Source organism: Theropithecus gelada, chromosome 5 (genome assembly GCF_003255815.1).
Source record: "Theropithecus gelada isolate Dixy chromosome 5, Tgel_1.0, whole genome shotgun sequence".
NCBI lineage: Eukaryota > Metazoa > Chordata > Mammalia > Primates > Cercopithecidae > Theropithecus > Theropithecus gelada.
Window position 1 is genome coordinate 22665563 of NC_037672.1, and position 26636 is coordinate 22692198.

Here is a 26636-nt window from a genome sequence, read left to right on the forward strand (position 1 = left end):
CCTCCAGCTTCTCTTTCTGGACTAGTATAACAAAAAAATCTCTTAATTTGGATCTGTGTCCACATTTATTCTTCTCCAATCTATTCTTCCATTGTTCTTAGGATAGTCTTTGCTAAGAAAACAGGAATCCAATGATGTCTATTAACTGATAAAACATTCCAAAGGCTTCTCACAACGTTTAATGAAAGATCTAAATCATTAACAAGACCTACAAGGCCCTGTGTGGTCTGGACCTGTTGTCATCACGGGCTTTATCTCTCATATTGCATTCTTTCTGTGACTCTCTCTCCCAGCCACACTGAGCTTCTATTAGTCTAGTATATACTGTGCACATTCCTTCCCAAGGCCTTTGCACATGCTCTTTCCCTGCTACTGGAACACCCTATTCACATTGCAGCACTCCCAAGCCTCTCACATACACACACTGTCTACAACAACCTTAAGCTCAACAATCACATTTTTTCTGAGACTTGCAATGAGGTCAGAATTCCTATTAGTTGCTCTTATGGAAAACTCTCCTTTCCAATTGTAATTCATAGTTTATCTACTGTTTAATGTCCACCTCCCCAGGATAATAAAAGCTTCATGACAGTAGAGACTATATCTGTTCTCTTCACTACTGTATTTTAAATAAAGCATCGAAACATAACAGACTATCAATGAATATCTGTTGTAAAATCAATCAGTTATGAATCAATCAATCATCTTGAACACCCATCCCATTCCCTTCATTACATCAAAGATGCCTAAGTGTGGTCTTTATTCCGTAAGACTATCCGACACAAAGGAGAAGGAAAGTTAGATTTGATGCTTTATCACAGAAAACAAAAACAAAAACAAAAACAAAAAACGTTGCTCAGGGAGCTCAGTTGAGTGAAGAAACAAAGATTTCCATAATTTTTTTTTTACAGATTTAAGTGTAAGAAGTAGCTACATGTTTGCAGCTACATGTTTGAAGGAATCTCACTCATAAAAATCACCTCTGAAAATCAAAGGTAGGTAGGAGATAACAAACAGTTGGTAAAACATAACTGTACTAACAATAGCTATTGAGACTAAATAAATGACCAGATGAAGCAGATAACCAATGCAGAGTAACTGCCTGATGCCCTTCCATGTAGATTGTATGTCTCAATCAAAGGCTGTGATTGTGCCGCTTCAGAGCACCAGGCACATCCTGGCAGTCAGGAAGTAGAAATGGATGGAGAGGGCCGGGCGCGGTGGCTCAAGCCTGTAATCCCAGCACTTTGGAAGGCCGAGACAGGCGGATCACGAGGTCAGGAGATCGAGACCATCCTGACTAACACGGTGAAACCCCGTCTCTACTAAAAAAAATACAAAAATCTAGCTGGGCGAGGTGGCGGGCGCCTGTAGTCCCAGCTACTCGGGAGGCTGAGGCAGGAGAATGGCGTAAACCCAGGAGGCGGAGCTTGCAGTAAGCTGAGATCCGGCCACTGCACTCCAGCCTGGGCGACAGAGCGAGACTCCGTCTCAAATAAAAAAAAAAAAAAAGAAAAAAGAAATGGATGAAGAGGCACATCCCAGACCATCGATGCACACTTGAGCAAGGGAATCATAACACCACATTCCATTCTATTTGCGCAGCCAGCTCTAGTCAAACAGCCAAATGTGATGGGACTGTTATCTAAACTTAAACTTCCTGGCGCCTGCTTTCATGGGTGTTAAGGAATTTTTTTTTTTTTTTTTAATGAGCCTTTTAGAAAAGTTACTACTGTATAGAGAGAAAGGGGGGAAATGCAGACGTGAGAGAAAGAAATTGAGCCATTGCAAAGAAATTGCTCAACTACCATTATGGGAATAAACACAGCCTATGTATTCAAGGAAACTTGAAGTTAAAGTGAAAATCGACCATATGTATGCCCATATGCAGACATACTGGGACAGTCTCTGAATTGCAGCTTTATACGAAGTTGTATGCAACAACGATCCCATACAAAATATAAACCAGAGGACCTTTTATAATGGATACTGATACATTCTACAGTAAAAAGAAGATATAACCTAGAGGGGAGAAACAGGAAACCGAAGGGGTGTTCCACAATTACTTGAATTGCCTATTTTTCTACCTCTCTTTTTATCAAGCACAGGAATGGGGCCATGCCTCACTACTTTACAAAGATCAGAGATTGGATACATGCTGAAATGCTTATTTGAGAAAATTATTGAAGTGCTTGATTTTCCTACTGCTAAAAATGAAAATAAAAGGCATCCAAACACCTAGAAAGCAAAGACAAAAATCTTTCCAAGATTGGCCAAAATGTCTAGCAAAGAACTGATTCTTTTAAACATGTTGCAGTTGTATTAGACAGATGAATAGATTTGATATCTTTAAAAAACCTTAAAATTTGCAGCCAATTTTTCAAGACATTAATTTCTAAACAGGAGATGAAAGGAAAAGAAATCAAAATGCTTAATAACATTTTCAACTTCTCAAAGGCTTGGAGGAACTCTAAACCTTTGGAAACAGCTCCTTGAAAAATGATTTTCAGACCAGTTTTCACTATTGAGGAGGATGGAACATCTATCAAATAACTTTTAGCTTCAGTTTTCACAAAAGCTAGTATGCTGATGGGGTGGATAATAAAATTGAAGACTTACGTTGCATGAACAGCTATAGTAAATCCTCATTATACCAAAACACGGCAGATAAAGAAACAAAAAAATGACTGAATTAACTGACTTCACATTACTAAAATCTTTATCAGAAAGAGTCTAGAGCTTCCCGGTTACTGGAGGAAAACATACAGTGGTTGTTTCTCATCAAATAAACTACTCCTGATAAAAGGGGTTTGACTAAGAAAAGAGAAAAGGTAGCAGAGAAATGAACATTTGTTGAATTCTTATCTATGCCAAGTACTGCATTTGATGCTTTTTAATGGGTGATCTCTCTAAAATGTTCTATTATGCTAGGTAACAAGGAAGAGCTTGATATAATGTAGATTTTAGCTCTCTCTACGTTTGCAAGTCAGAATAATGTAAAAATCTTTTTTTCTGTGCTAAGGAAACTACATAACAACTTTGGCAGTGAAATACTGGTGTTCATTCCTAGATTAGCTGTAACCTGACTGCCTCAAAAACTGCAAAGACATCATAAACACCATTGAGTATATGGTGTATTCCAACTAAAAGAAAAGGTGAGTGGAGTGGAGGGTCATGGAAAGGTGCAGATAGAAAGAAATACCAAGATTGTAAAAAAGGCTAAAAATGTCTTGCCGTTAATATTGATTATCTAACCTAATTCAGTAGGTATTCAATAAATGCCTACTACTAGGTGGTGTTCTTAGACAAAAACAAAATTGTAGCATTAAACTTTTCCAAAGTGTCCCCCATTCATGTACTGTGTGCTACTATCCCTGCTTAGCGTCTAAGGCTGGTTAATGTGAATAAGTCCAGGTTAGTCTACTTAAGAGGTAAGATGCAAATAAAAGCTAACATGCAAGTAAACATACTGGTAAGTCAGAAAACATGAAAACTATAGAATGAGAGTATGCATAACTACTTTTTAAAAAAGCTTCACTGAAGTATAATTGATATATCAAAAAATTGTACATATTAAACATATACATTTTGATGAGTTTGGACATATGCCTATATCCTTGATACCATCATCACAATCATGGTACTATATGTATTCATCACCTTCAAAATGTATTTGTGGGTTTTTTTTCTTTTTTTTTGTGTGTGTGTGTGTGTGTGTGTGTGTGTGTGTGTGTGAATAATATGAAATGTATCCTCTCAACATTTTTAAAGTGTACAATAGCATAGTTAACTATAGGTACTATGTTGTATAACAGATCTCTAGAATTTATTCATCTTGCCATAAAACTGAACATTTCTAAATATTGAACTTAGAGTCATAATATAACATATACTCACCCACATAAAATATCTCTTTAAAGAGGCTTAAATAGAAAGCTATTTCATTTTCTCCAAAAAAGATTAACTCTGAGCACTGTGGGAGGCCAAGGAGGGCAGATCATGAGGTCAGGAGATCAAGACCATCCTGGCTAACACAGTGAAACCCCATCTCTACTAAAAATACAAAAAAATTAGCCAGGCGTGGTGGCGGGTACCTGTAGTCCCAGCTACTTGGGAGGCTGAGGCAGGAGAATGGCGTGAACCTGGGAGGCGGAGCTTGCAGTGAGCCAAGATTGCGCCACTACACTCCAGCCTGGGTGACAGAGCAAGACTCCGTCCCAAAAAAAAAAAAAAAAAGGAATAACTCTGAGTAATTGCACAATTTCTTTTCATTCCATTTGGAAGAAGTTTATAATTATCAGTAGCAATACACTGTCCCTGGCTTCTGAGCTGGACACTGACCAACTGAGAAGTAAAGTAGCAGTCATTGCTGCCCGAGCACATCTGGTTTTGGTTTTAAGTGCTGAGCCGTATCATAATGTCTAGATTTGCCCTTTAAATTAACATCCCATTATCATGTTTTCTGGCAGAAAACTGTACAGATTGCAAATGGAGTTGGACTTAGAACTCCACAAGAAATTAGAGCAGTGACAGTTTAGACATTAAGTACTAAACTCTGTCTTGCAGAGTCCCAATATAACCTGAATTATTTCAAGCTTATGAGTCTGAGAAAGGTAGAAAGTGAATTGCTTTTTGAGAAAGAGTCTGGATGGAAATTACAGGAAAGTGCCAACCGAAACAATGGTAACATTCAACCACAATATATGGTTTTGCATTGGTAATTACTAATTATTAGCATTCTCTTTGCTTTTGGATTTGGTTCACTCAACTTGGGCTGAATTAGGATTTTAGAAACATAAGCAATGAAAAGTTTACAGATCTCCTAAAACACCTCCTACTTATGGAACTCAAAATAGAAGTAATGCAGACAAAGGTTTATAAAGATGCCTTTAATTTTGTAAAATAACAATTATTAAATTTCTAAAGTGTTTTTTTTTTTTAATTGCCTTTTGGAGCCTCTGTTTTTCTGGTTCCCTAAATATATGATTGCTTTGATTAATGGAAAACCCAACACTGCACCCAAGATATCTTAGATGTAATTTACTTCTTACTCATTACTCTAAGGGTGTTTCAAAAATTGAAAGAACATCACCTACCTGACCAACTTAGGTCTGGACTGTCCTCGTTCCCTTAGCTCTTCCATGTATGAATTCTCAAGTTAATTTTTTCAAATCAGTTAAAAATCATTGCATGTATCCCTGCACTCAAGTCCATAAAAATAGACTTTGGGGATGCATTATGGCGCTAGAAAGCCAACCATTTGGAGGAAGGAAATCAATCCAAAAAAATTCATGTGGGTAAACTCATTAAATAGTTCCACGATGCCTTCAAGACAGATTTCAAAATCTATAGCATGAATTATACGACCCTTTATGCTACCTTCCACTGTTCCCTCTAGAGTTATTTCTTGCCCCTCTTGTGTCTCAGTGTTCTAATTAAATGACTAGTAGTTTCTCCATATACCTTATTCTTTTTTAGAGACTTAGTATAAGCTATAGCCTCTGTCTAAAACAGCAATGTCCAGTAATAATACAGTGTAGTATATGTCATTTAAAATTTTCTAAGAGCCACATTTAAAAAAGTAAAAATATGAAAAATTCAATGTTAATAATATATTGTATTGGGCTCAACATGTCCAAACTATTATATTATTTTGTGATTGATATAAAAAGATTAATGAAGTATTTTACACTATTTTTTATACCAAGTCTTCTAAATCCAATCACACAGTACATCGTAATATAACCCAATCAAATTAGCCATGTGGCTAAAGGCTACCATGTTGGACACTGCAGGGGGAGAAAACCTTTGTCCTTTCTCCCTTTAGGATTTGGATCAATCTCACCCTGTCTGAGGTTCTCCTTCATACACAGATCTGGGTACCCCCTAGTATACTACCACAACAGTGCCACAGATGCACCCCTTATAATAGCACTTATCACACTGTATTGCCTGTTTGTGTATCTTTGTCTGCCAGTAGAGTTGAAGTTCCTTGGATACAGGGACCATGTCTTTCCTAATTTTATATCCCAACCACATGGCAGATATTTATTACAGAAAGAGCTATGAGTTTTCACTCATGTTCAATAGAAATAGCATGTAATTATCCAAGTGGAAATTGGTTAAACAGTAAGTCCCAAATCTTTATTAAGCACTTATCACTTATAGTTCACTCTGTTAGTAAACAATCTCTATGTTCTAGGTTTCCTTCAATCTACTTTTCAAAAACAAAAATGAACTTTAAAGTCAAAATTCTCACAAATGTCTAGTTAATGTAAAATGATTTAATACAAACCAAGTTGACACTTGTATTACAAGTGTGCTTTGGAAGAGAATTGATACAGATTATTTTCATCTAAGAATTAACAGAGGAACTAGTCAACATTTGTAACACAAAGGAACAATAGGGTAGCATCTGCTTCCAAGCTGAGGCTGGTCACCCTCAGGGTGCTTTTGTTTCATCTAGACCAATGACACTACTTGCTCTATTTGTAAAGGATCAAACTAGCAACAAAAAACACAACTCCCTTCCTTTCTTTGTTAATATCTGGCACTTAGTCATCTTTAGAAGGTATAAAATAAATACATGTCATTTATTTACATACTTTTGATTAAAATATTAATCTGGCTTTAGTTATAACTATGTTGTGTCTTGGCCATATAAGCAAATTTATGATGAAACTATTAATCTTTCTCTTTAATGTCCTATTTTTGAGGGAAAAAATGAAGGATTTTATAAAATATAAATTTGCAAACACCAAAATAGTCATTTTCCTACATGCTTGCTCAGCATGATTTTCTTTTGTAATGATTATAATGTGCCATATTAAAAGGCTTTGTAAATTATATGGCACTATATAAATGTGAGTTATTATAATTATTGAATACACCATTAATTAAATACAGTGACATTAGAAAAATTGAATTTTAATTTTCATTAGTCTTCATAAGTGTTAACTAATGACACTTTGGCAAATCTTAATATCACTGCTCATTTGGAAGTTGAGAAAAATGTGGCAAATTGTTGTAATTTGCAAAATGCCTTTGATTCAGTCTTAGGTAGCTTCAAAGTTAAATGGCAGCAAACCCTCCAAAACTTTGGCCCAAGTGTTCAATTACTTCTCCCTTCTTTCTCCTTAAATGCCTGTGTTGAGCAAATCTCTCATTTAACCTTTATCCTCCAGCTGGTAACTGTTGGCCAATGCTTGATTTTGATTCCATTAGTCAGCTCTTTTATATAGGTTTTGCAAAGTTGTGTTGATGTTAGTGAGTTTTCTTAAAGATAACATATAAATCTAACCTTTACAGTCAAAAATCATTTCCCTAAGCCGTGGCTAGCTTAGATGCAAGATATGTCAAAAGCTGATCTTCACTGAGCTAACTCTGAGTGGCTAACACAGACAGGTAGCAGCTGCACTGAATAAAAGCAGTGCTATATCTCATTGATTAGTCATGGTTCCCTAGAGCACCATGTCAGAAAAGATCGTAAGGCTCTGAGGGGGCTCAATGGAAAAGAGTTCCATTATTGATTAGGAATGTCTGCCATGGGCATGGGCTGGATTTTGACAACTGGACTGCCTTATTTTTGCCATCCAAAGTCTAGGTTGATACACAGCAGTAGGGAGCTGGGGTAAAGCCTACCTACTAGTCAGCAGTTGCTGAAAATGAGTACTGATCTTCAGAGAGCAAATAAATATAACATAACCTGGATCTTTACACAGAAGGGTCAGCACTGTCTCTATGTCAAGTGAATATAATACCTCCTTGTAAGTGGTGCTGAAATCCATAAAATGTCACTGAAAAGTAGTTCGTAAGAAATGTGGGTGTGTCAACTACCCAGTTAGATGGCGACCATCACACAGAAGGTGATGACTTTCTTTCTTTCTTTCTTTTTTTTTAAATATAGAGTCTCACTCTGTCACCCAGGCTGGAGTTCAGTGATGCAATCTCAGCTCATTGCAACCTCTACCTCCCCAGTTCAAGCAATTCTCCTGCCTTAGCCTCTCGAGTAGCTGGGATTACAGGCATGTGCCACCACGCCTGGCTAATTTGTGTATTTTTAGTACAGACAAGGTTTCCTGTCTCCTATGTTATTTCCTGTTTCCTATGTTGGCCAGACTGGTCTCAAACTTCTGGCCTTACGTGATCCAACCACCTTGGCCTCCCAAAGTGCTGGAATTACAGGCGTGAGCCATTGCGCCCGGCCAGAAATGATGACTTTCTTAGCAACTCTTCCTCCCCTGCCTCTTTTAAATCCAACTTGAACTCAGTCTCTTCATGGACAATTTAAGTCTCCTGCTGGCCAAAAAGACAAAAACTGAAACAAGATAGCAATCCCTCCTCATTTTCCACTCAAAGAGAGAAGTAACAGGAAACAGAAAGAAAAACTCATCCTGTGACCAGAAAGAACCAATATCTGACTGAAAAAAAAAAATCTCTGCTCCCTCCATTTTTCAAAACAGGAGGTGAAAACAGTAACGAACTTCAAAATGAAACTGTGAGTGAGAAATATACTGACTTAAACATTTTGTTTTCCAGTAAGTTAGGTCAATGGGGACTGAAGACTTACGGATATTTTAAAGCCAAAAGGCTGAAAATGGCCTGTTCTAACAAACTAACGAAGACTTAGCTTTTGTTTATTTTCTAATCTATCACCAAAAAAAGCACACAGAAAAAGAAGAAACCCTACTTTAAAATAAAAGTGAGCTCCAGGCCACTTACAATTGCCTTCTGCCTCTGCCTCTCCCTTTGTTTGGCCCTCTCAGACTCTCGCTTCTCATACTCTCTGCGATATTCTTCCCTCTTCAGCCTCTCGTGCTGATACTCCTCGTAGCTGTCATACCTGGGAAACATAACTTCATCACTAACTCAACCACCTCAATTTGCATAAGCAAAATGAATAATAATATGGGGAGGGGTATAGGGTTTTGGAGAACATCTTGTCATCTCAAGGAGGGGATAAAGGGACCCGAAGGAAAATGACATGCCTCATTACCTGGGCCGACGGCTGTAGGGCGATCTTGAACGTGATCTTACATACAAGGGAGAATTTCGGTGCGTGCGGTGTCTGTAGTGGCTTGACTCATAGTAATAGCAGGATCTGCGACAGATGAGAAAAACAAAAAGGGCATTTGCAACTGCCACTTAACCCAAGTTTATTGGAACTGTGGAGCATCCTCTGGGATGCTCTGTGTTACAGAGACTGGCTTGTTCTTCCCAGCTATTAGTGAGATTTCCCAGTGACAGTTTGTGATCAGCTAGTCAGCTTAGAGGGCTGGGAGTGATGTGCTCTCTCTCAGCGTCTCTTATTGATGTTAACACTGAGCACCAGGTCTGGTACACTGTCAGCTTTATCTTGCATGGATCTCCACTATCCTGGCACAGGGCAGCTCTCCAGGTAATGGAAAAAGTTAGATGAGCAAGTTTCTTAACAAATTACTCTCTCTGATAGGACTGGCTCAAGGCACTGTGCTCAGAGCTGACAGATTTAAGAGAACATGGAGAGAGATGTGAGTGTAACATCATTCTCGTTAGTTCCGGCAGCGCCAGAATTTCAGTGGTCAGGGGCCGGAATGGCTACAGATTTCAAATTTTTATTTGTATTTTATTTTGTTCACTTCTTAGGAACACCTTGTGTGTTATTAGGGTTTCGCCAAGGTTTACCTTGAAGAGGATCTACTGCCTGGGGACCTTGATCTTGACCTGGAATATGGTGATCGGGAACACGACCTGTGTCGAGAAAAGGACCTTGAACGAGAGCGCATCCTTTGGGGTCTTTGAGAAAATAAGGATTTGGGTGGTGACACGGAATCTCTACATGGAGAGTTAAAAGAAGAGCAAGAAGGAGACACATTGAACAATGAATAGGATTGCGTGCCATCCCAAGGGTAGCTCAGTTTATCACTTTCATCTTCGCTGTCATCAAACAGGCCATCCATGGCTAGTCCTGAATTTATAAACATAGGTAGTTTGGAGAATTGTTCATTACTGAAATCACTGTCCCTCAGTTCACTGGTCTTGTCTGCTTCGTCGTCAAAAACAGCTTGACTGGGATGACCGAAGTGCTTGTTCAGCTCGGCTCGGATTTCCTGGTCTTGGAGCTGTTTTCTTGTGCTGCAAGGAGAGACCTGCTTGCTTGCCTCCGAAGTCTCTCTCAGGTAGCACTGGTCTGAATCTGTGGAAGAACAAATCTGCCCCTGCCAATCAGAGGAGACATCTTTATTTTCTAGTTGTCTAGAGTCTTGGAGCTCCTGTGATATATTAATGAGTATTTCCGTTTTGGAATTAATTGACTGGCAATAGTCATGGTCACCAAACAGCCGTAGACTGTGCCGCTTGGTCTTCCTTTCCTCGTGTCCACCAGTGAGCACTGAGGACTTGCTGAGTTGTGCATACAACTCGGATTGCTCCGGCCCTTTCTTGGTGGAGTTATTGCCTTGTGTACCAGAAGACTCACTGTACCGGGGCTTCTTTGATGGTGGTGGCACCACAGTCTTGCAAGAGGACTTCAGCTTTGGAGAAGCCCTAAAAGGGTTATCTTGGTTGGCTTTATGAGGAGGAGTGGTGGGTGGAGTTAGGCCTAAGGCAAAAATTAAAAAAAAAAAAAAAGAGAGAGAGAGAGAAAGAGAAAAGAGACAGAGATAATGTTCTTAAATGCCAAGACACGTTTCTAAATTTTCCAAGATTTCAAACAAGGGTTTAAACTGAGTGCAGAAGAAGGAAACTAATTTCATGACAAGGCCTGAAAGACTGACTCATCCCCTAAGCCTCTGTCACCAAGAAAAGATGGATCTACAGTGCTGAACAGGAGGCAGAGCTGTGATCTTTTGTATTTCAAACACCAACGCTAACAAATCCTGCTTCCCAGAAAACACGAACGCATCACCCCGGCCTGCACCGAACTAGGCGTTATTACCAAAGCTGGCATTGTCAAGGGGATTGTATGGGCTGCTTTATGGAAAATTAACAAAGTGGGACTGAGGAATCACAGAATAGCCTTGGTAGCATTTGTCTGCAAAGAACATTGCGGAGGATGCAAGCAGCTCAGGGGTCTTTGTCCCATCAAGAGAATCTACCCTTGGAGCCAGGGAATGAACCAACTTAAAAAAAAAAAAAAAAGATGAGATGACAACTTCAAAGTAAGTTCAGTGAAATACGACAGCCAAATGCAGGGACCTAGAGCAACTCTACAACTTAACGGCAGTGATTCTTTGTCGCCACAGTTCATTAACCTAGTAAACCATGGCTAATGTAGGCATAATACATTCTTGTAAGCATAACTAATACATTCTGTCTAAAATATGGTTCTGCAACAGAAACCCAAGTGAACAGTAACACTAAATATCGCAGTGCCAGCCGACCATTGTATATAGAGCACAACATAAGGGAAGGTTATGAGACCGAGGGACTGAAACTCAGCCAAGCTTCAGCAGCTAACTAATTAAATAAATAAAAAGGAAGAAAGAGGAACAGCCATCAGTTGTTGCTCCTTCTGCTTTTCTATAGGAGGGCAGAACATTTCATCAGAAACCACTGTGGGAGAGTCCGTGAAGCATAGTAGTTCCCTCTGTTGAGTTTCCCCCCTGAATAAGTCCTACTCATCCCTTTGTGCCGAGGAAGAATCATTGTCAAGTGGCTCCATAGTCCAAGGAACTTTGAAGAAGGGCAGGCTGGAGTTCAAATGACTTTCTGCTTACAAGGGAGCATTTTAGTTTACAATACACTTTCTATTTAGGAGGCGGGGTGAACACTATTCAGCAAAAAGAACTTCAAGTCTGCTAACAAGTATGGGGTTAGATTTAAGGCAAGTTTCAAGGAAAAAAATGCTACCTTGCTGGAAAAAAAAAATAAGAAAACACAGACACACATGCACGCACACGCACACACACACACACATATATACCAAGAGCCACATAGGTCACAAAAAGCCACATGAAATTTTGATATGAACAGGAAGATGCTGCCTCACTCTCCTACTTTACAATAAAGAAATGGAAAGAATGAATGTTTTCTCTAAAGTGAAATATTTTACACCAATATTTGGCAATTTTTATTATTCAAAGCTAATTCTCCCTGAGAGAAGAAAAGGTATACAAATGTGAGGTGGTTTGACTTTGGAGTTCCAACCCAGAAAAGTTCAGAAAGATAAAGAAATGGAAGCACAAAGCGAATGGGACACTGTACTCCGTTCATGGTCACCTGAGTCTCAAAAAGGCTTCCCTTTGTTGGCAGCTTCTCGTGGATGGCTCTTTGCCCCTGTCTTTGCTGTAGCAAAGGGAGTGACTTATATGACTGAATGAAACATCGGTGCCACTGAGGCACAATCAACTCTTGTTTCCTCTCTCATAGATAAGTATGTCTTTTACTCAATCTAAGAAATTCCTATTTGGTCGATCTTCTCTTTTCTCTCTGTTTTCACTTGTTTTATTTACCTATTGTACTGCCGTATTCATGCATACTGATTGCTTCTACATGCTACCTTCAATTACCACTTGCAATTCCCAGCCAAAAAAAAAAAAAAAAAAAAAAAAGCACACTCTCAAATATTCCTCCTAGGAGCCTAGTATACTTAAAGAAGTAATGACAAATAATCTCTCTCTGCTGAGTAAACACCCATCAAACATGTCCAACGACATAGCCCTTGAATTGGAGGAAATGGCATTCAACATCCTCACATCCAACTCTGTAAATCTTTGCATGATCACCCCAAGTTAGGGTAGTTTTTACTTCTTTAGTAATTTATTGTCAGGATCCCTCTCTTGATACCAATCACATATTACTATACATTTTTGCTTATCTCTTTTTGAATGTGAATTATGTCTTGTCTTTCCAAATCGATTATCAGCTCTTTGCAGGGTGTGGCTTGGACGCATTTGTTGCATTATTATTTTCTACTAATTTTAATTTTTCTAGATTCTTCTTTAGTAGTGGGTCTCACATTTCAGCAGTCCAAGAATCACTTGGGATACTAGGTAAACATTTGTAATTAGATGCTTCACAGACCACATCTGGAGAACCCCAGCCCTCCTGGCGTGTCTGCAGCATGCCACTTTGTACTCTCAGGTATACATATTTTGACAGACATTTTAGATTTATAAAAAGAAACCTTAAACTTCAGGAACACCAAATTAGGCCACTATTAAAGAGAGACTGGTTCTAAAAATAGCTTAGGTATCTAGAGATTTCAGATACAGAAATCCTTCTGTGTCTTGAAAATTCGAAACCCTTGTCCTAGTACCTAAGCTCATTATCGCTTAAATAACTGGTTCTCAAGTTGCTCTGGGGAGTGGCAACACCTTGATTGTACTTTCTTTGAGTTAAAAACAAAGCCTTTTACCTCTGTCACACATTATGGCCTGTGGCCATTGAACAGACCTTCGTTGAACACCTACTATGTGCTGGATATGACATCAGATGCTGCTATTTCAGGGACTCAGCCTCCAGCGACTTCACAATCGATTTTAATAAAAAGGCGCTTCTTTAAAATTTGACATGAGTATATTTTTCTGCATATACGCTTAAAATTGATGGAAACACCCAGAGACCATCAAATATGCCCCGTGAGTAAAAATATCAGGGCTGTACATTTCTACTGGCACCATTTGTTGAAACAAATAAGTAATGCTTGCTTATTGAATGGAAGATATTTCAGGATTAATGAGTAGATGGAGAGAGAAAAATAATTTGGCTAATGCCCTAAAGCCTTCATTGTTTACTGAAACATCTCCAACCAAAGAATATCTCAAAGCAAGATTGAGAAATCTCACGGATGACAAGACTTCCTATCACCAGGTGCCTCCCTAATGGAAAGCCTATCTCCAGATACAGTTGAGACCCAAAGCCAAACAAAATAAAACAAAAGTGCAAAGAGTATGTTTTCTTTTCACATAGTGTTAAACTTTTCAGAGCTGCTGATGAGACAGGCAACCCCTTGCTGCCTCTGAACTAGTTGTTATTTCTCTAGTCTCACCTCCGCTACCCAAAACCTTCCCCCTGAAGTAAGAGGGAGGTGGGTGCTCAATCCCTTGATGCCACTACCTTTGCTCATCTTCCCACTAATCTCTGGACTCTCGATTTCATGCCACAAGCCCAAATCAACAGTGCTAATGCCTCCCACAACCTCTGGATTATTTCCTGCGTGTTGATTTTCTGGGGAATGTGTACATTTTGGTGTTGACAGTACAAGGTATATTCCGTGCTCTCTCTTGAACTTAGCAGGTTTTGACAGATTTATGTGAGGACAGATGGCCATTACAGGCTGAAGGCTGACAAGAGGCAGTTCCGAGCATTGTTAACACACTTGCACAAACTCTCAGCAGTGCAGCTCGGTGCAGAATGTAATTCAGACTATAGCTTTTTTATTGCCGCCTATTTTCTTTTGTCAAAAGAGCCTGCTGTGCAGAGCAACAAATGGCTGCTATTACCCAGAATGTAATGGGTGTCAGACAAATCACATAACACAAACAATCAAGAGTATGTAGGTCATATTTCAACAGAGCACAACCTTAGCAATATTTATGATTACTGCATTGAAATGTGCTCCATAATAAACAAGCACCTCTACATCACTCACACTTACGCACTTCTGCACAGCAAATCTGGGAGAAGTGGTACATACTCTACAGTCATCTTTTTAAACAGTCCTTTTATTTAAAAAAAAATGGCAGACAAGTTGTGTTTTGTTTTTCATTATCGCTATGAAACGATTTTCTTGGAGGAGTTTTCTTTTGGGTTTGTTTGTTTAATTGAATGACTCTGATAAATGGTGAGTCCCTGGCTCTGTTTCTTGTGCTGTGCTATTCACCAATGACTTTTTTTTTTTTTTTAGTAGTTTATAACATTTTGCAGAATCTACAGCAAAATCTGCAACTTACTTTCAAGTTTGTTTAACAGTGGGATTTTGCATATGTTGCACGCCAATTCAGGTACTTAAGAAACAAACAACAACAAAAAAAAATCAGGAGATGAGATTTTAAGTTGCTTTAAAACACACCAAAATAGGAAAACGGAGCAAAGAGAGGTGTGTGACTTGTCCTACTCACATATTTCAGGCCTCACGAATTTGGAGTGGGTGTCAAGAGTGCAGAGGGAAAGCTGATATTCACTGAGTACCAACCGTTACCTCTAAAGCAGTTGTTAAAATATTCAGTTGATAAAAGCTGCTCTAGTGTTCTCTCCATCTGCACCTACTTCCCCAGGACTCAACGGAGCTCCACAAGACCCAGCAACAGAAGTGCTCCCACTTGGCACAGAAGGTTCTCCAACAGACCCCGCTAGTCCTCTGGCTGGCTTCAGTCCATTTGGAAGTGGCCTGCCTTCAGTACATTTTAAGTATTTCTCCTATCACCCCTGGTTACTGGGGAACAAACTGGCCTTGGAGAAAAGCTTCAGAACATTCCTATGACATATGCCTAATTCCCCAATTCTTGCTCATGGAAGATGAAGATATCATTAATTGACCCCTGTGTAAATTCCCCAGAGAGCTGGGAGAGGGGATGAGTAAGGGGAACCTGGCATTTCGGGTGGCTATTGCCAAACCCCCAAGCTGATGTGAGAGAGAAAATTCCTTTGCTATACTTGGCTTACAAGAAATAGGATAGTACCATTTCCAGAAAAGAAAAATTAGGAACAAAGGAACTGTCATTATAGACACTGGCTCAAAAAGAATGAGGTTAAAAATAGAAAATGAAGAATATGGTTGAAATATGGAAGAAATTTCTGACAGTAAGAGTTGGCAAGCACCGGAATGGGCTGTAAAGAGAATTTGTTGGGTCTCCCTTTCTTAGATTCCTGAAGCACAGGAATAGATTCTGTGACCTGTCAAAATCACCTTCCAGTTCTGTGATGCTATGGTTTTCCTTTTAAAACTACCGACAACTGCCGATATTTTACTTTGGTCTACTTTCCCAAAGATATGTCACATACACAAGAAGTATATATGCCAAAAGGCTACAGCTGTTTGTCAATATTTATGCTGTTTGTCAATACATTTTTTCCAGCAAAATGAACTTTTAAATGGAGAGTCCAAAAAGGCAATGTAAAATTCAAAATAAAAGTGGTAGTTACAGATTGGTTAATGAGTGTTTTGTTGTTGTTTTTATGGTGAGTCTACTAAAGTACACTTGGAATGACTGCTGATTAAAGCCTAGAGAAAAAATGAAGTAAAAAAAAAAATAACATCAAATCACATGTCCCCTCTGATGAAAATAATGTGGAAAAACATATATCAATGGAGAAAAAAAATTATGAAGTCCTACTTGTTTTAGGGTGATGACATCTGATTATATTTTTTGCTCTTCTCATTTTCTTTATCAGTTATAAAATAGTTCTGCTGTTACAATGTTTACAGTAATAACAAATAAAAACTATATATACATATACATAAAATTTTGGGGTCAGTCACTTTGGTCCCTACCCAAATTCCTTCGTGTCTGTGGTTAAAACCGTCACCTTGTTGAGCTGACATTGCTTTGCCATTCCCATTTCAGAAACAAAAAAGTGTAGCACTCTGAAAATCTCCATATGCAATAGATTTAAATGCCTTCTGCCAAAAGATCATTCTCTTTTCTCTCATCTTGCTTTACTAACAGCTATTTTGAAATCAAATTAGATTTTACACCTGTAAAAGAGAAGAGTTTTTTTTATCAGCCAAAATGAGCTAGTTTAGGACAATCACAAAGAAGTCAGACCAGCTGGCAATACCTAATAAAGCAAACTTCCTATCTCATCCCTCCTGTTTCCCAAAGACACTGCAGATGGGGCAGAGGCATTATTCTGGAGGTCTTAGAATTTTGTTGACTCTTTACATTTCCACTTAAACATTTGGAAAATTTCACTAAAATTTGTGAGAGTAAAGAAAAAGAAGACACCAGAAGGCCTGAGCCAAAGCTTGGGTCACTTCTGCTGCAATCAAACCGATTAAGTCTGTAGACCAAGGATCAACAAACTACCAATATGAATGCTGTTTCTACCCTTGCCACCCACCTGCTGCACCTGTGGCAGACATCACTAATTGATCATGACATTCCCTGTGAGCACAGACTTGGCCTTAGAACCTTTCTCAACACAATGCTCCTGGCAGACAGTACCAATCAATGACACTTGGCAAGTGCAGTGAAGCCTATTTAACATAACATATGTCAATTACTATCTTTAAAATTCAGACTTCAGGAAAGAGACATAATTTCTCTTCGGGCAGACCTGCTTTGAACCCAGGGTCTATCATATAGCTTGTATCAACGTATAAATCTTTCCTCAACAATGAAATGGGCAGAGAGTAAGGAAGATACTGTATGTAAAGTGCCTGTTTAAGGAGTGCCTAATTGCCAGAAATTGTAGGCATAGAAGTAGCTGTTGCTGAGAGAATCTCAAATCAGTGAGTTTTCTACTGTGATTTGGTAAATTCCATATTTACACCAAAAGCAGTATTTGTTCAATTTGACGTGAAAACAGTGGGAGGTTGGGGAAGCACAGAAAAAGAATAAATAACTTCATATATGAGATTGCCAAAGAGGATACACGGCAAGGGCAATAAAAGGGAAGAGGTGAAGACAGTCAAAAGTTGAAAAGATAAGAAGCAAGGTACAATGACCACTGCAAATGATTAATCAGAATTAGTAATTAAATATCTAATATTTATTGAGCACTTATATAATCAGGGGGCATTCATGTTTTATCTCATTTAATCCTCACACTGACCCAATGAGATGTAGGTATTGTGATCATCTTCATATCACGCATAAGAATCCTAGTCTTTCAGAGGTTAAGTAAATGGACCAAGGCCACACACTAGATGGGAGGACATTCAGAATTTAAACTTGGATTTGTCCAACAACCAAGCCAAGGTTTTGTAAACTTCACTAAGCTATGCCGTCTGCTCTTTAAAATCATGATATACTACTTTTAATTGAAGCTTTGCTGCTTATAAACTGTTTTACTTCAGATCAAACCACATAAAATTCCATTTTTGTGTGTCAAAAATGATTGCATACTGGCAGTTTTATTTTTCAACCTATATTCTAGTCTTTTGAGTTGACAATTTTATTAGTAGTTATGAATATGACTTTAAAATGGAGGAAACTGAGGTGTAGAAAAGGTCAAGGATGTAGAAAAGAGTCTTAGCAATCAAAAGATCCAGGAGGGAAAGTGTGTGTGCCATCTTGTAGCTCCTTATTGATTTTACAGTCCTTGCCAAATTCATTGTCATTTGAGCATCCCTTTGGTTTCCTGCTTTCTTGCTTCTGCTCCATCAACATCTTCTCTCCATTCCACCCCTGTGCTTCAAAATCTGTGCATTTTGTTGTTGTTGTTTTCCCTGAAGGCTCTCCAAGTCAGGTTAGCCTATGGAGAGCTCAATTTCCTCCACATTCCTTTCCATGGATCACCTCTGTCATTCACTAGGATGATACTATCGCCTAAGTATTTCTGTCAGTCCTTTAACTGCCTTTATCATTTTTAAAAAATCTTTTGGTCAATCAATGTATTTAAACTTGAAGCTGTGCTACCGTGTTTTCCCTTTGACAACTCTTTTTCTCCCTTTGTGATTCTTTCTAGGTACAATTAGTGTTTGTCACAATCTTCAAACACTACTAAGTGACCAATTTTGCTGAAGGTTTTTAGAGGAGATGACAATTGTAGACATTACATGTTGCATTGCATTTCAAGCCCACAATATCTCTAGAGAAAAAACAAATCTCCCTCCATCTCCTCTTTACATTATTCTCCAGGAAGGTTCCAAACTTTACCTTCCAGCCTCATTCAGCATCTTTCAAGTCCTCATCTCCCTGCTATCCAAAGCTCTAAATCCTTTCTCTTACATAATGCAATTGGGCTTTACTTCAGCTTCCCCAATTTATATCTGTACAGCTATTATAATCACACTCAATGAACTAAAAACTGCCTTCTGGGCCTACCTTTGTTAGAAGGTGGTGGAACATATCCAATAAATAATATTTGCTTTCATGCTACTTATCAGTGTGTCTCAGTACCCCAATAGACTAAATAGTTAATGTGCATTGTACTGGTGATTGAAATTATGTAAGATGGTAAAATCTCCTGTAAATGAATGAAATGTGAGTGTGGAAAAATATTCCTGTAGAAAATAACTCAAAAAAGGTCATTGCTAAAATAAGGGTTATCAAATTAGTTGTGGATGGGTGGAATTGGAAATTATTGGAAAAATTATAAAAAGCTAGAAGAATTCAGACTACCATACCAATGTCTCTAATCTTGACCTTCAAGGAGCAAGCAATAAAAAGTAGCTACCATCTATAATATGTATTGTATAATAATATATTAGTATGGTTTATACAAGAAAGATGAATCAATAGACCCCCAAATAGCAAACATAAGCTCAAGGTAAAGATCTCCATCTTCTACCAAAACTGTAATATTTGAATGTATATTTTTATGTTTTAAGCAAAGGTAAAATAAAACAGTATATGCTTGAATCAACTTTTTAAACAAACCCACCAATTGCTGGTCCTCACTGGTCAGATAAGAAGGCCTCTACCGCATATAATATATATACACACAAAAGCTACTTCTAAACATATATGTAAGTTATGATGTATTTAAGAAATAGTGTCATGTATGTATTTAAGAAATGATGTTAAGTATATGCTTATAAGTAAGGATTTGTGTGTCTAAGTGTGCATGCCTATAAAGATATGTATATATGTACATATGTGTGAGTCTGCACACACATATACTATCTATCTACACCATGAAATTAACTACTCTACTGCTTGACCAAGTCATGCAATCATGCATTAGGCCTTTCATAAGAAGGTAATTTAGCAAACTCAAAGTGTGAAATTAAACGTAGCAACAATGACCACGGTGGATGTAGGCACCATAGTTCTGGTTGAAAGCATCTTGTTTAATGTACTGTTCCTTTAATCTTATCAGCAATGGTCAGACCCAAAGAATTTCTTGTTTAAACATCCCACGATTCACTTTTTGGTGGGGTTCAAGTACCTAAACTTAAAGCACTCAGTGCAAAGGCACCATTTGCAACCAACTCAGAAGTTTGCTTAAGAGCTCTTCAGTTAGTCTAAGTTTTTAAAGTGCTACAGTATTTTTTATTATTTTTTTTAGAAAATAAGCAACTGGAAATATTTACAGATAACTTCTTATCCAATTTTGTATTCTTTGTTAATTTCATTAATCACATAGTACACTCTATTATCTTATTACACACACACCACACACACACACACATACACACACACACACAAACACACAAGTTCCAAGTGAAATATAAGGCTTACCTGCAGTTCCAGAGAGTTCCACACTTAAGGTGCGTTCAATAGTCTTGTTCTCAAATGGGGAACCCTTGGGGTCACTGGAAGATATGGCACATTTATAAAAACAAACTGAAATGGAGTTGCTGTAGCCAAATGTATTAGAACCCCCTTCCCTTTCTGAAAATGGTTACGTTTCTTAATACTTACTTTGGTGACTCTGGGGTCAGAGGAAGAGATAAAGTTGTTGGTTTGGCTAAAGAAAAAAAAAAAAACTAATTATGTAATATTGAGTGTCTTTTAGATTTCTTTTCTTTCCACAACAGTCAAGTTGGAAAAACAACCAGAAAACTGAAAGCCTAACCTAAGGAATTCTCTGAATATTGAATCAAAGTCAGACAAAAGTCCATTATGCTAAAACAGATTCCAAACAGCATTTGCATCAGTAAACTACCATTCGAAAACACATACGAAAACAGAATTTTTCCAAAAATGAACCCTCCCTGTTACAGATACAAAATTTGCATCATACCATCAGAGAGAAATAATGTTTTCTGTTTTAATTTGGAATACAGTACACGGTTTGTTTAGATAAGAAAACAGCAGAGGAACTACAAGGCGACAGAACGTTATGAATATTCAGTTGATTTTACTCCTAAAATGTATAATTTTATATCTAGCCCTGATAATAGGTTATTTCTATGAGGCCAAAGCTCATGCAGTAACTATTCCACTCACTGAAAATTAATTGAGAGATGATGGCAAATTGTGGGCATTGACCCAGATGGTTTAGAAGGGGTTCAGATCCGTAAATCTGATAGACAACTAAAGTAAGATACCATGTTTATCAGTTGAAAGGTGTATAGATTTGCAAAGATGCTAACTACCTCCTTTTGTGCTTTCCTGAATCTTACCTCCTACAGGCGGCATTTCCCAATAATGAAGGGTGAAGAATCTTCTCACCCAAAATTTCAATTGCTTCTCCATGGCAATCTTGTATTTTGAACAGAAGGAGGGGCAAATATGATGAAAGGCATACTTAGGCTATACATTCATGTATTACGTATATCTATGCTTATCTATAAGCATATGCTTATGTGTATGTAGGTTTATGTCAATTTTTTCTCATTAAAATAATTACTTTCAAAAGGTCAAGTGGTAGTTATTTATGTAATGGAAATCGTAGTGTCAAAACCAAAAAGGTGTTTAGAATAGTTTCTTATCTTATGGCTGAAGAAACTGAGACCCAACAATACTAAGTGGTATTTTCAGGGCCATAAAATAGTTACTCACAGAGTTGGCCAAGATTCTGTTTCCTTTCTCCTATTGTCAAAAGAAATCGCATTCAACAGACTTTAAAGTAAATTAATCAGCCCCAGCAATTAATTTTTTGAAATGTGAAAATATTATTCATGTCCAAAATAACGTGAAATTAGATACTTTACTTGGATAAATAGTATTTACATATTTAATTTATAGATTTAGATTTACACAGTTGAATAGTATATCATCTTTCAATGTACATCCAGAAATATGAAGCTCATGATATCTTCAACAAATTAGATACATTGATTGATTCAGTTTTTCATTTACACAGATAAATGAGCTGATTTTACATTAATTTTTGAGTATGTGTAATATAACAAGTCTTTCAAAAAGAATCCACTTATGAAGAAACTTTACCAAGTTTTATGATACTCAACTAATAATTAGGATAATTCATACAAATTCCACAGAAAATATAACCACATATTAACCATGTGCTATGTGACATAATAAATGTACATTAAAAATCAGTCACTGATATTCTGGTTTTCAAGAGGTAGTATAGGCTATTTGAAATGCTCAAAGAAAGACTCTCAATTTCTGATTGTTGGGTACAGGTAAGGCCAAAGTCAATGAAAGGAGAGGAAATGGCAACAGTCATAGTTAATGAGACCAAAAGCAAACAGGAAATGAGAGCCATAGGAAGGGGACAGTCCCCAAACCACATACAGAATCTGATCCCTGAATAAACCCAGACTCTCTAATGCTACCATTAGAGGAGTATTGATTTGATTTATTGAGAGTTTAATTCACCCTGTTCCAGTGACTGGTAGACCAGAGACTAGTAGGATCCTTGAAGTCAGGAATGTGTCTTTTTCACGTAGATTGTGGTATTTGGATGAATGCATGAATAAATGGACAAATAAATGAGACATCAACGCACAACCATGGCTAGACGATCATGCTAAGGAAATGAAAAGAACCTGCCTCCAAAATGTTTTATGGAACGCATACACGAAGTTCAGTGAGAAAAAATTACAACACCTTAAGAAAGGTAATTTCAATCGATCCTCCTAGTTATCTCTAATTGTTCACATATTTTCCACATTTTGATTTTAAATAATAATTCAAATAATTACTGAAGTTGAGCATGTATTAGTTCTTACTCGTCAGCCATGTTTCATTTCTTTTAGGTCTTTCATAACTAAAGGATTTTGTCTGTTTGTCAACAGACTTTGGTCTGGGGTGAGTCTTTTGTGCCTTGCCACAGACATATACGATATACAGCCAGTCTCATCTAAAGAAAATTTCTTCCAAAGGCCTATTTAACTCTTCATTGTCATGATTTGTAAAAGTTTACTAAAAGAAAAATAAAAACAGAAAAAAAAAAAAAAAAAACTTTAAAACATGTGCTGCCAGGCTGGGTCACATATTACAAGGACTTTAAATTTGGCCCCAGAAAATACATGCATGACCAGGACAGGGTGAGGAGTAGCCCGGTAAATTCATTTGTTCACTCACTAGAGCGAGCTCATCTGCTTCCCCTCACCTGAGGCCTTCATGACCAACGAGGCCTATGGCACTATGGTTCTGCTCCAGGAAAAACTGCTGTAGTGCTTATGAGGAAGATCCAGCTGGAGCAATGAGAATGCGGTCCATTTCACTAAATATATTTTCCCAAACTGACAGAAAGCGATGGGGAGTGGATTTGAGATATCTACCAGGGAAACCCTAATGGAAAGTCCATTTAAAATATTAAAGGAAGGCTCCTGAAAATCCTGGGCTAATACCGAGGTAGAGAAGAGGAAAGAAAATTCAAAACACTGGGAAAAAAATCCGTATTGAATCAGTAGCAATAACAGCATACCTACACGAATTAATCATGGTTCAAAGCAGAGATCACTGCCTACCACTCTGCAGTGAGAAGGAAAAGTTGGGAAAATGAAAGTGAAACAAAAAGAGGTGTATGCTTCTAATTGGTATGTTATAATATGTCTACTTCTACCAACAAGGTTAAAGTAGAAGCTGGCATGTTTTAAATCAACTGCCCATTTCAAGGGGTCTTTAGGCTTCTAAGACTACAACATTTTGAGAAAGAGGAGCCTAAAAGACAGAAAATTGTATCTCTGCCAAGACAGGTTTTCCCCAAATCACCAGGATCTGCCTCAGAAACATCAGCCTCCTCTAGCAATATATGGTGATAATAAAAATCAACCCAGATGTTTAGTTTAATCTAGGCACTTTCTTAAATTGAAAGAAAACAATCAGGAATTTTCCAATCTTTATTTACAGAATAAAATCCACGAGCATAGCATGTGGTTGTAGAAGAGTAGGAGGAGAAGAAGGAGTGGAAGAGAAAGAAGAAAAGGAAGGGGAGGAGCAGGAGGTGAAGGAGAAGGAGAAAGAAGGAGAAAGAAAGAAGAAGAAGGAAGAAGGAGGAGGAGGAGGAGAGGAAGAGAAGAACAGGAGGAAGAGGAGAGAAGAAGAAAGAAGAAAAAGAATTAGAAAAGGAATGTACTTAGTAATCAAGACAGGCTGCATAAACACTATTTACCACTTCTTAAGGTGTATATAACAAATCACTGATGCCTCATTTTTTCCATTACTGGAAGGGAAAAAATAAAAGCTCTATAATGAATTGGTTAGCCAAGCTTGTTCATAACCTCAATTATCTCAGCAATTCAGAGATTCATATAAACCTCATGTGATGTTGCAATTCCTCCCCACCTAGCTAACATTTCAGGAGTCTTTCAGTGCTTGTGAATTAGACGGCATAGCAGATGAATAGAATATGTTTAACCTGTGTCCAAAGAAAGGTTTCTTCCCCTGCTCTATAATAAGTGCTAAATTCTCTTTCCACAGAGTGACACCAATGGGATGGAAGCAACAAGTTGGTGTGTTCTCCGACCTTACGTGTGCTTTCTTTGCTTCCAGTGCCCTCACCAACAGCTCGTTTTGGTCCCCAGCCTACCTTGTAAATGTTGAGACTGCGATTGTGTGTGGGACTTCTTTTTGGAGGTGCATTTGTCTCTGCTGCTGTTTCTGTTCTCTGTGGGTTTGGTGTGAGGAGGGTCATCGTTTGTGGTCAGATATTTGAGAAGCTCCGAGCAGGGACGTCTTTGTGGCTTTTGCTGTTGACAAATACTCTTCGCTTTATTGCTCCATGAATTCTCAGTCTTAAAAACAAGGCATAAAGAAAACTAAAATTAGTGAACTGAACCTTATCAGAATGGATATAGGTTTTCTGAAGAGATGGGATTTTTCAATGAAGTGTTCAGTCTAAGTGTACTAGATTTATGAGCTGTGAATAATTGTTTGCAGAACAAGGGAAGAAAATTACATTTAAAATTCCTAAATGACATTTATGCAGCTTTTTATTTTATTTCTCCTACATTTCAATGTTCCTACTCAGCAACATGTAACTAACAAGACCCTACAGCACCTTTACTGTGAATACAAAAAAAAAATAAGCCGGTTTAAACCTTAATTTGCCACTGATTGCTGACGCCCAGTACTCACAACTCTCTTAAGTACCCCTTAATGCTCCGTTTTCACTCACAGTGAATGGCAAGACAAACAATGTTTAATACAGCCCGCTAGCCGAATTATGGCATTGCCAGCATTCCATCCAATTAATGGCAGAGAGAGATGTTTTGTGGTGATTCCAAACGCAATCTTCCTCAGGTTAGACAGCTAGCAAAACAGCAATCCTGCATCTTAAAGCCACTCATAGATAATACCAGCTTATCAGCAAATTTTACTGTAGCCCACAATGCTGCAGGTAACAATAAAGTGGGCAAGAACTAACAGACAGTGGCACTTCCATTCCAAACACCCAAAGACAATGCGTAAATGAACTCTGCCTAGTTTAAAGTAGCTCAAGCACTGTTTACGGAATCCCATTCATCATGGATTTCACCATTATGAGGCAGCTTCGGGGTCCCAGCTGAATTAATACCTACGAAATTATTTGTTTTACAACTTCAAGCCAAAATCCTTTGGTACTTCCCCCCGTATTAAAAAATTTACATTTGTACCTTAACAATTGCAGGGTTTGTTCTGATCCTGTGATTGTGATTTGCATGGTTCTGGGTACTGAGACCACTGCATTCATTATAACTTAGCTGAGTGTTGGCCGGTGCCAGTAAGAGCTTCTTAAGCTAGAAACATTATCAGGAAAAGGGAAAAGCAAGTAAAGTTATGCATCTTTTAAGCATTGGAATAAGTTATTGAAATTTTAAATGTAATTTATTGTAATTATAAAAGTTAATTCTGTCATTTTATTTATGTCACACCTTAGCGCAATAGTGCTACAGGAAATATGATATTTAAAGAGTAGAAAAAAGTTTGACATTATACTACCAACTGTGAAAATATTTCCTTTTTCCTTCCAATTCAATTTCTAGAATTGTATGCATAAGAACAAAAATGCAAATATGCCAATTATTATACAAGTAATAATAGTGAAAAATAGAAGGAAAATCTCAAATTTTCCAGCCATAAGGGATTACTGAATAAATTGGACTTGGTGTGATCTACATTTTTTTTTTAACAAATAATGCAAAAAACATCTTTTGAAAATAATTTCCAAATCACTACTAGGTGAGAAAAGCTGCCTTGCTGAATGAAGACATGGGAGTGTAGTGTGGGGGGTGGGGGAGAATAGATACACATTTTCTTTTCAAAAACCCAAATAAGTCAAGTGGCAACAAATGAAAGATTTTATGATGCTTTGAACCATGTTTCATAACCTAGTATATGAAATTACTGATTCAAAGAATGCCTGGAATAAAAGAATGACTATCACTGATTCTAGAAAAGAAAAAAAGGATTTGTAAGTAGAGTCCTGGCCTGTGGATAAGGAGACATGGGTGCTGACACAGGCAAAGCATTTGCTGTCTCCTGACCTCTGTTTCTTCATTTCACTGGATGACCCTCAAGGACTTCCTTGTCCTGACATACAGTATGTCTCTGAGTCAGCTGCTCTTCCCAAATGAACAAATTGAATAGATGAAAACAATCTGATATCAATGGAAAGGAATCAGGGTACTAGGGAGCAAAGCCAATGACACTAACAAATGGAGAAACTGGAGAATAAATAACAATTACTTATGAGATATTCTCTAT

At 37.8% G+C, this 26636-nt stretch overlaps 1 protein-coding gene across 7 annotated transcripts in view; it reads right to left on the minus strand.

The window, feature by feature from the left end:
* PPARGC1A (PPARG coactivator 1 alpha) overlaps positions 1-26636 on the minus strand; it is a 686617-nt gene that overhangs the window by 12580 nt on the left and 647401 nt on the right. For all 7 annotated transcript variants that reach the window (XM_025385683.1, XM_025385681.1, XM_025385685.1 and 4 more), the window contains 7 exons: positions 25547-25669; positions 24481-24685; positions 20454-20499; positions 20271-20344; positions 9664-10579; positions 8996-9100; positions 8722-8842 (listed from right to left, as the gene is read on the minus strand). In XM_025385683.1, coding sequence (XP_025241468.1) covers positions 8722-8842; positions 8996-9100; positions 9664-10579; positions 20271-20344; positions 20454-20499; positions 24481-24685; positions 25547-25669 — 1590 coding nt within the window. The remainder of the gene's footprint in view (positions 1-8721; positions 8843-8995; positions 9101-9663; positions 10580-20270; positions 20345-20453; positions 20500-24480; positions 24686-25546; positions 25670-26636) is intronic.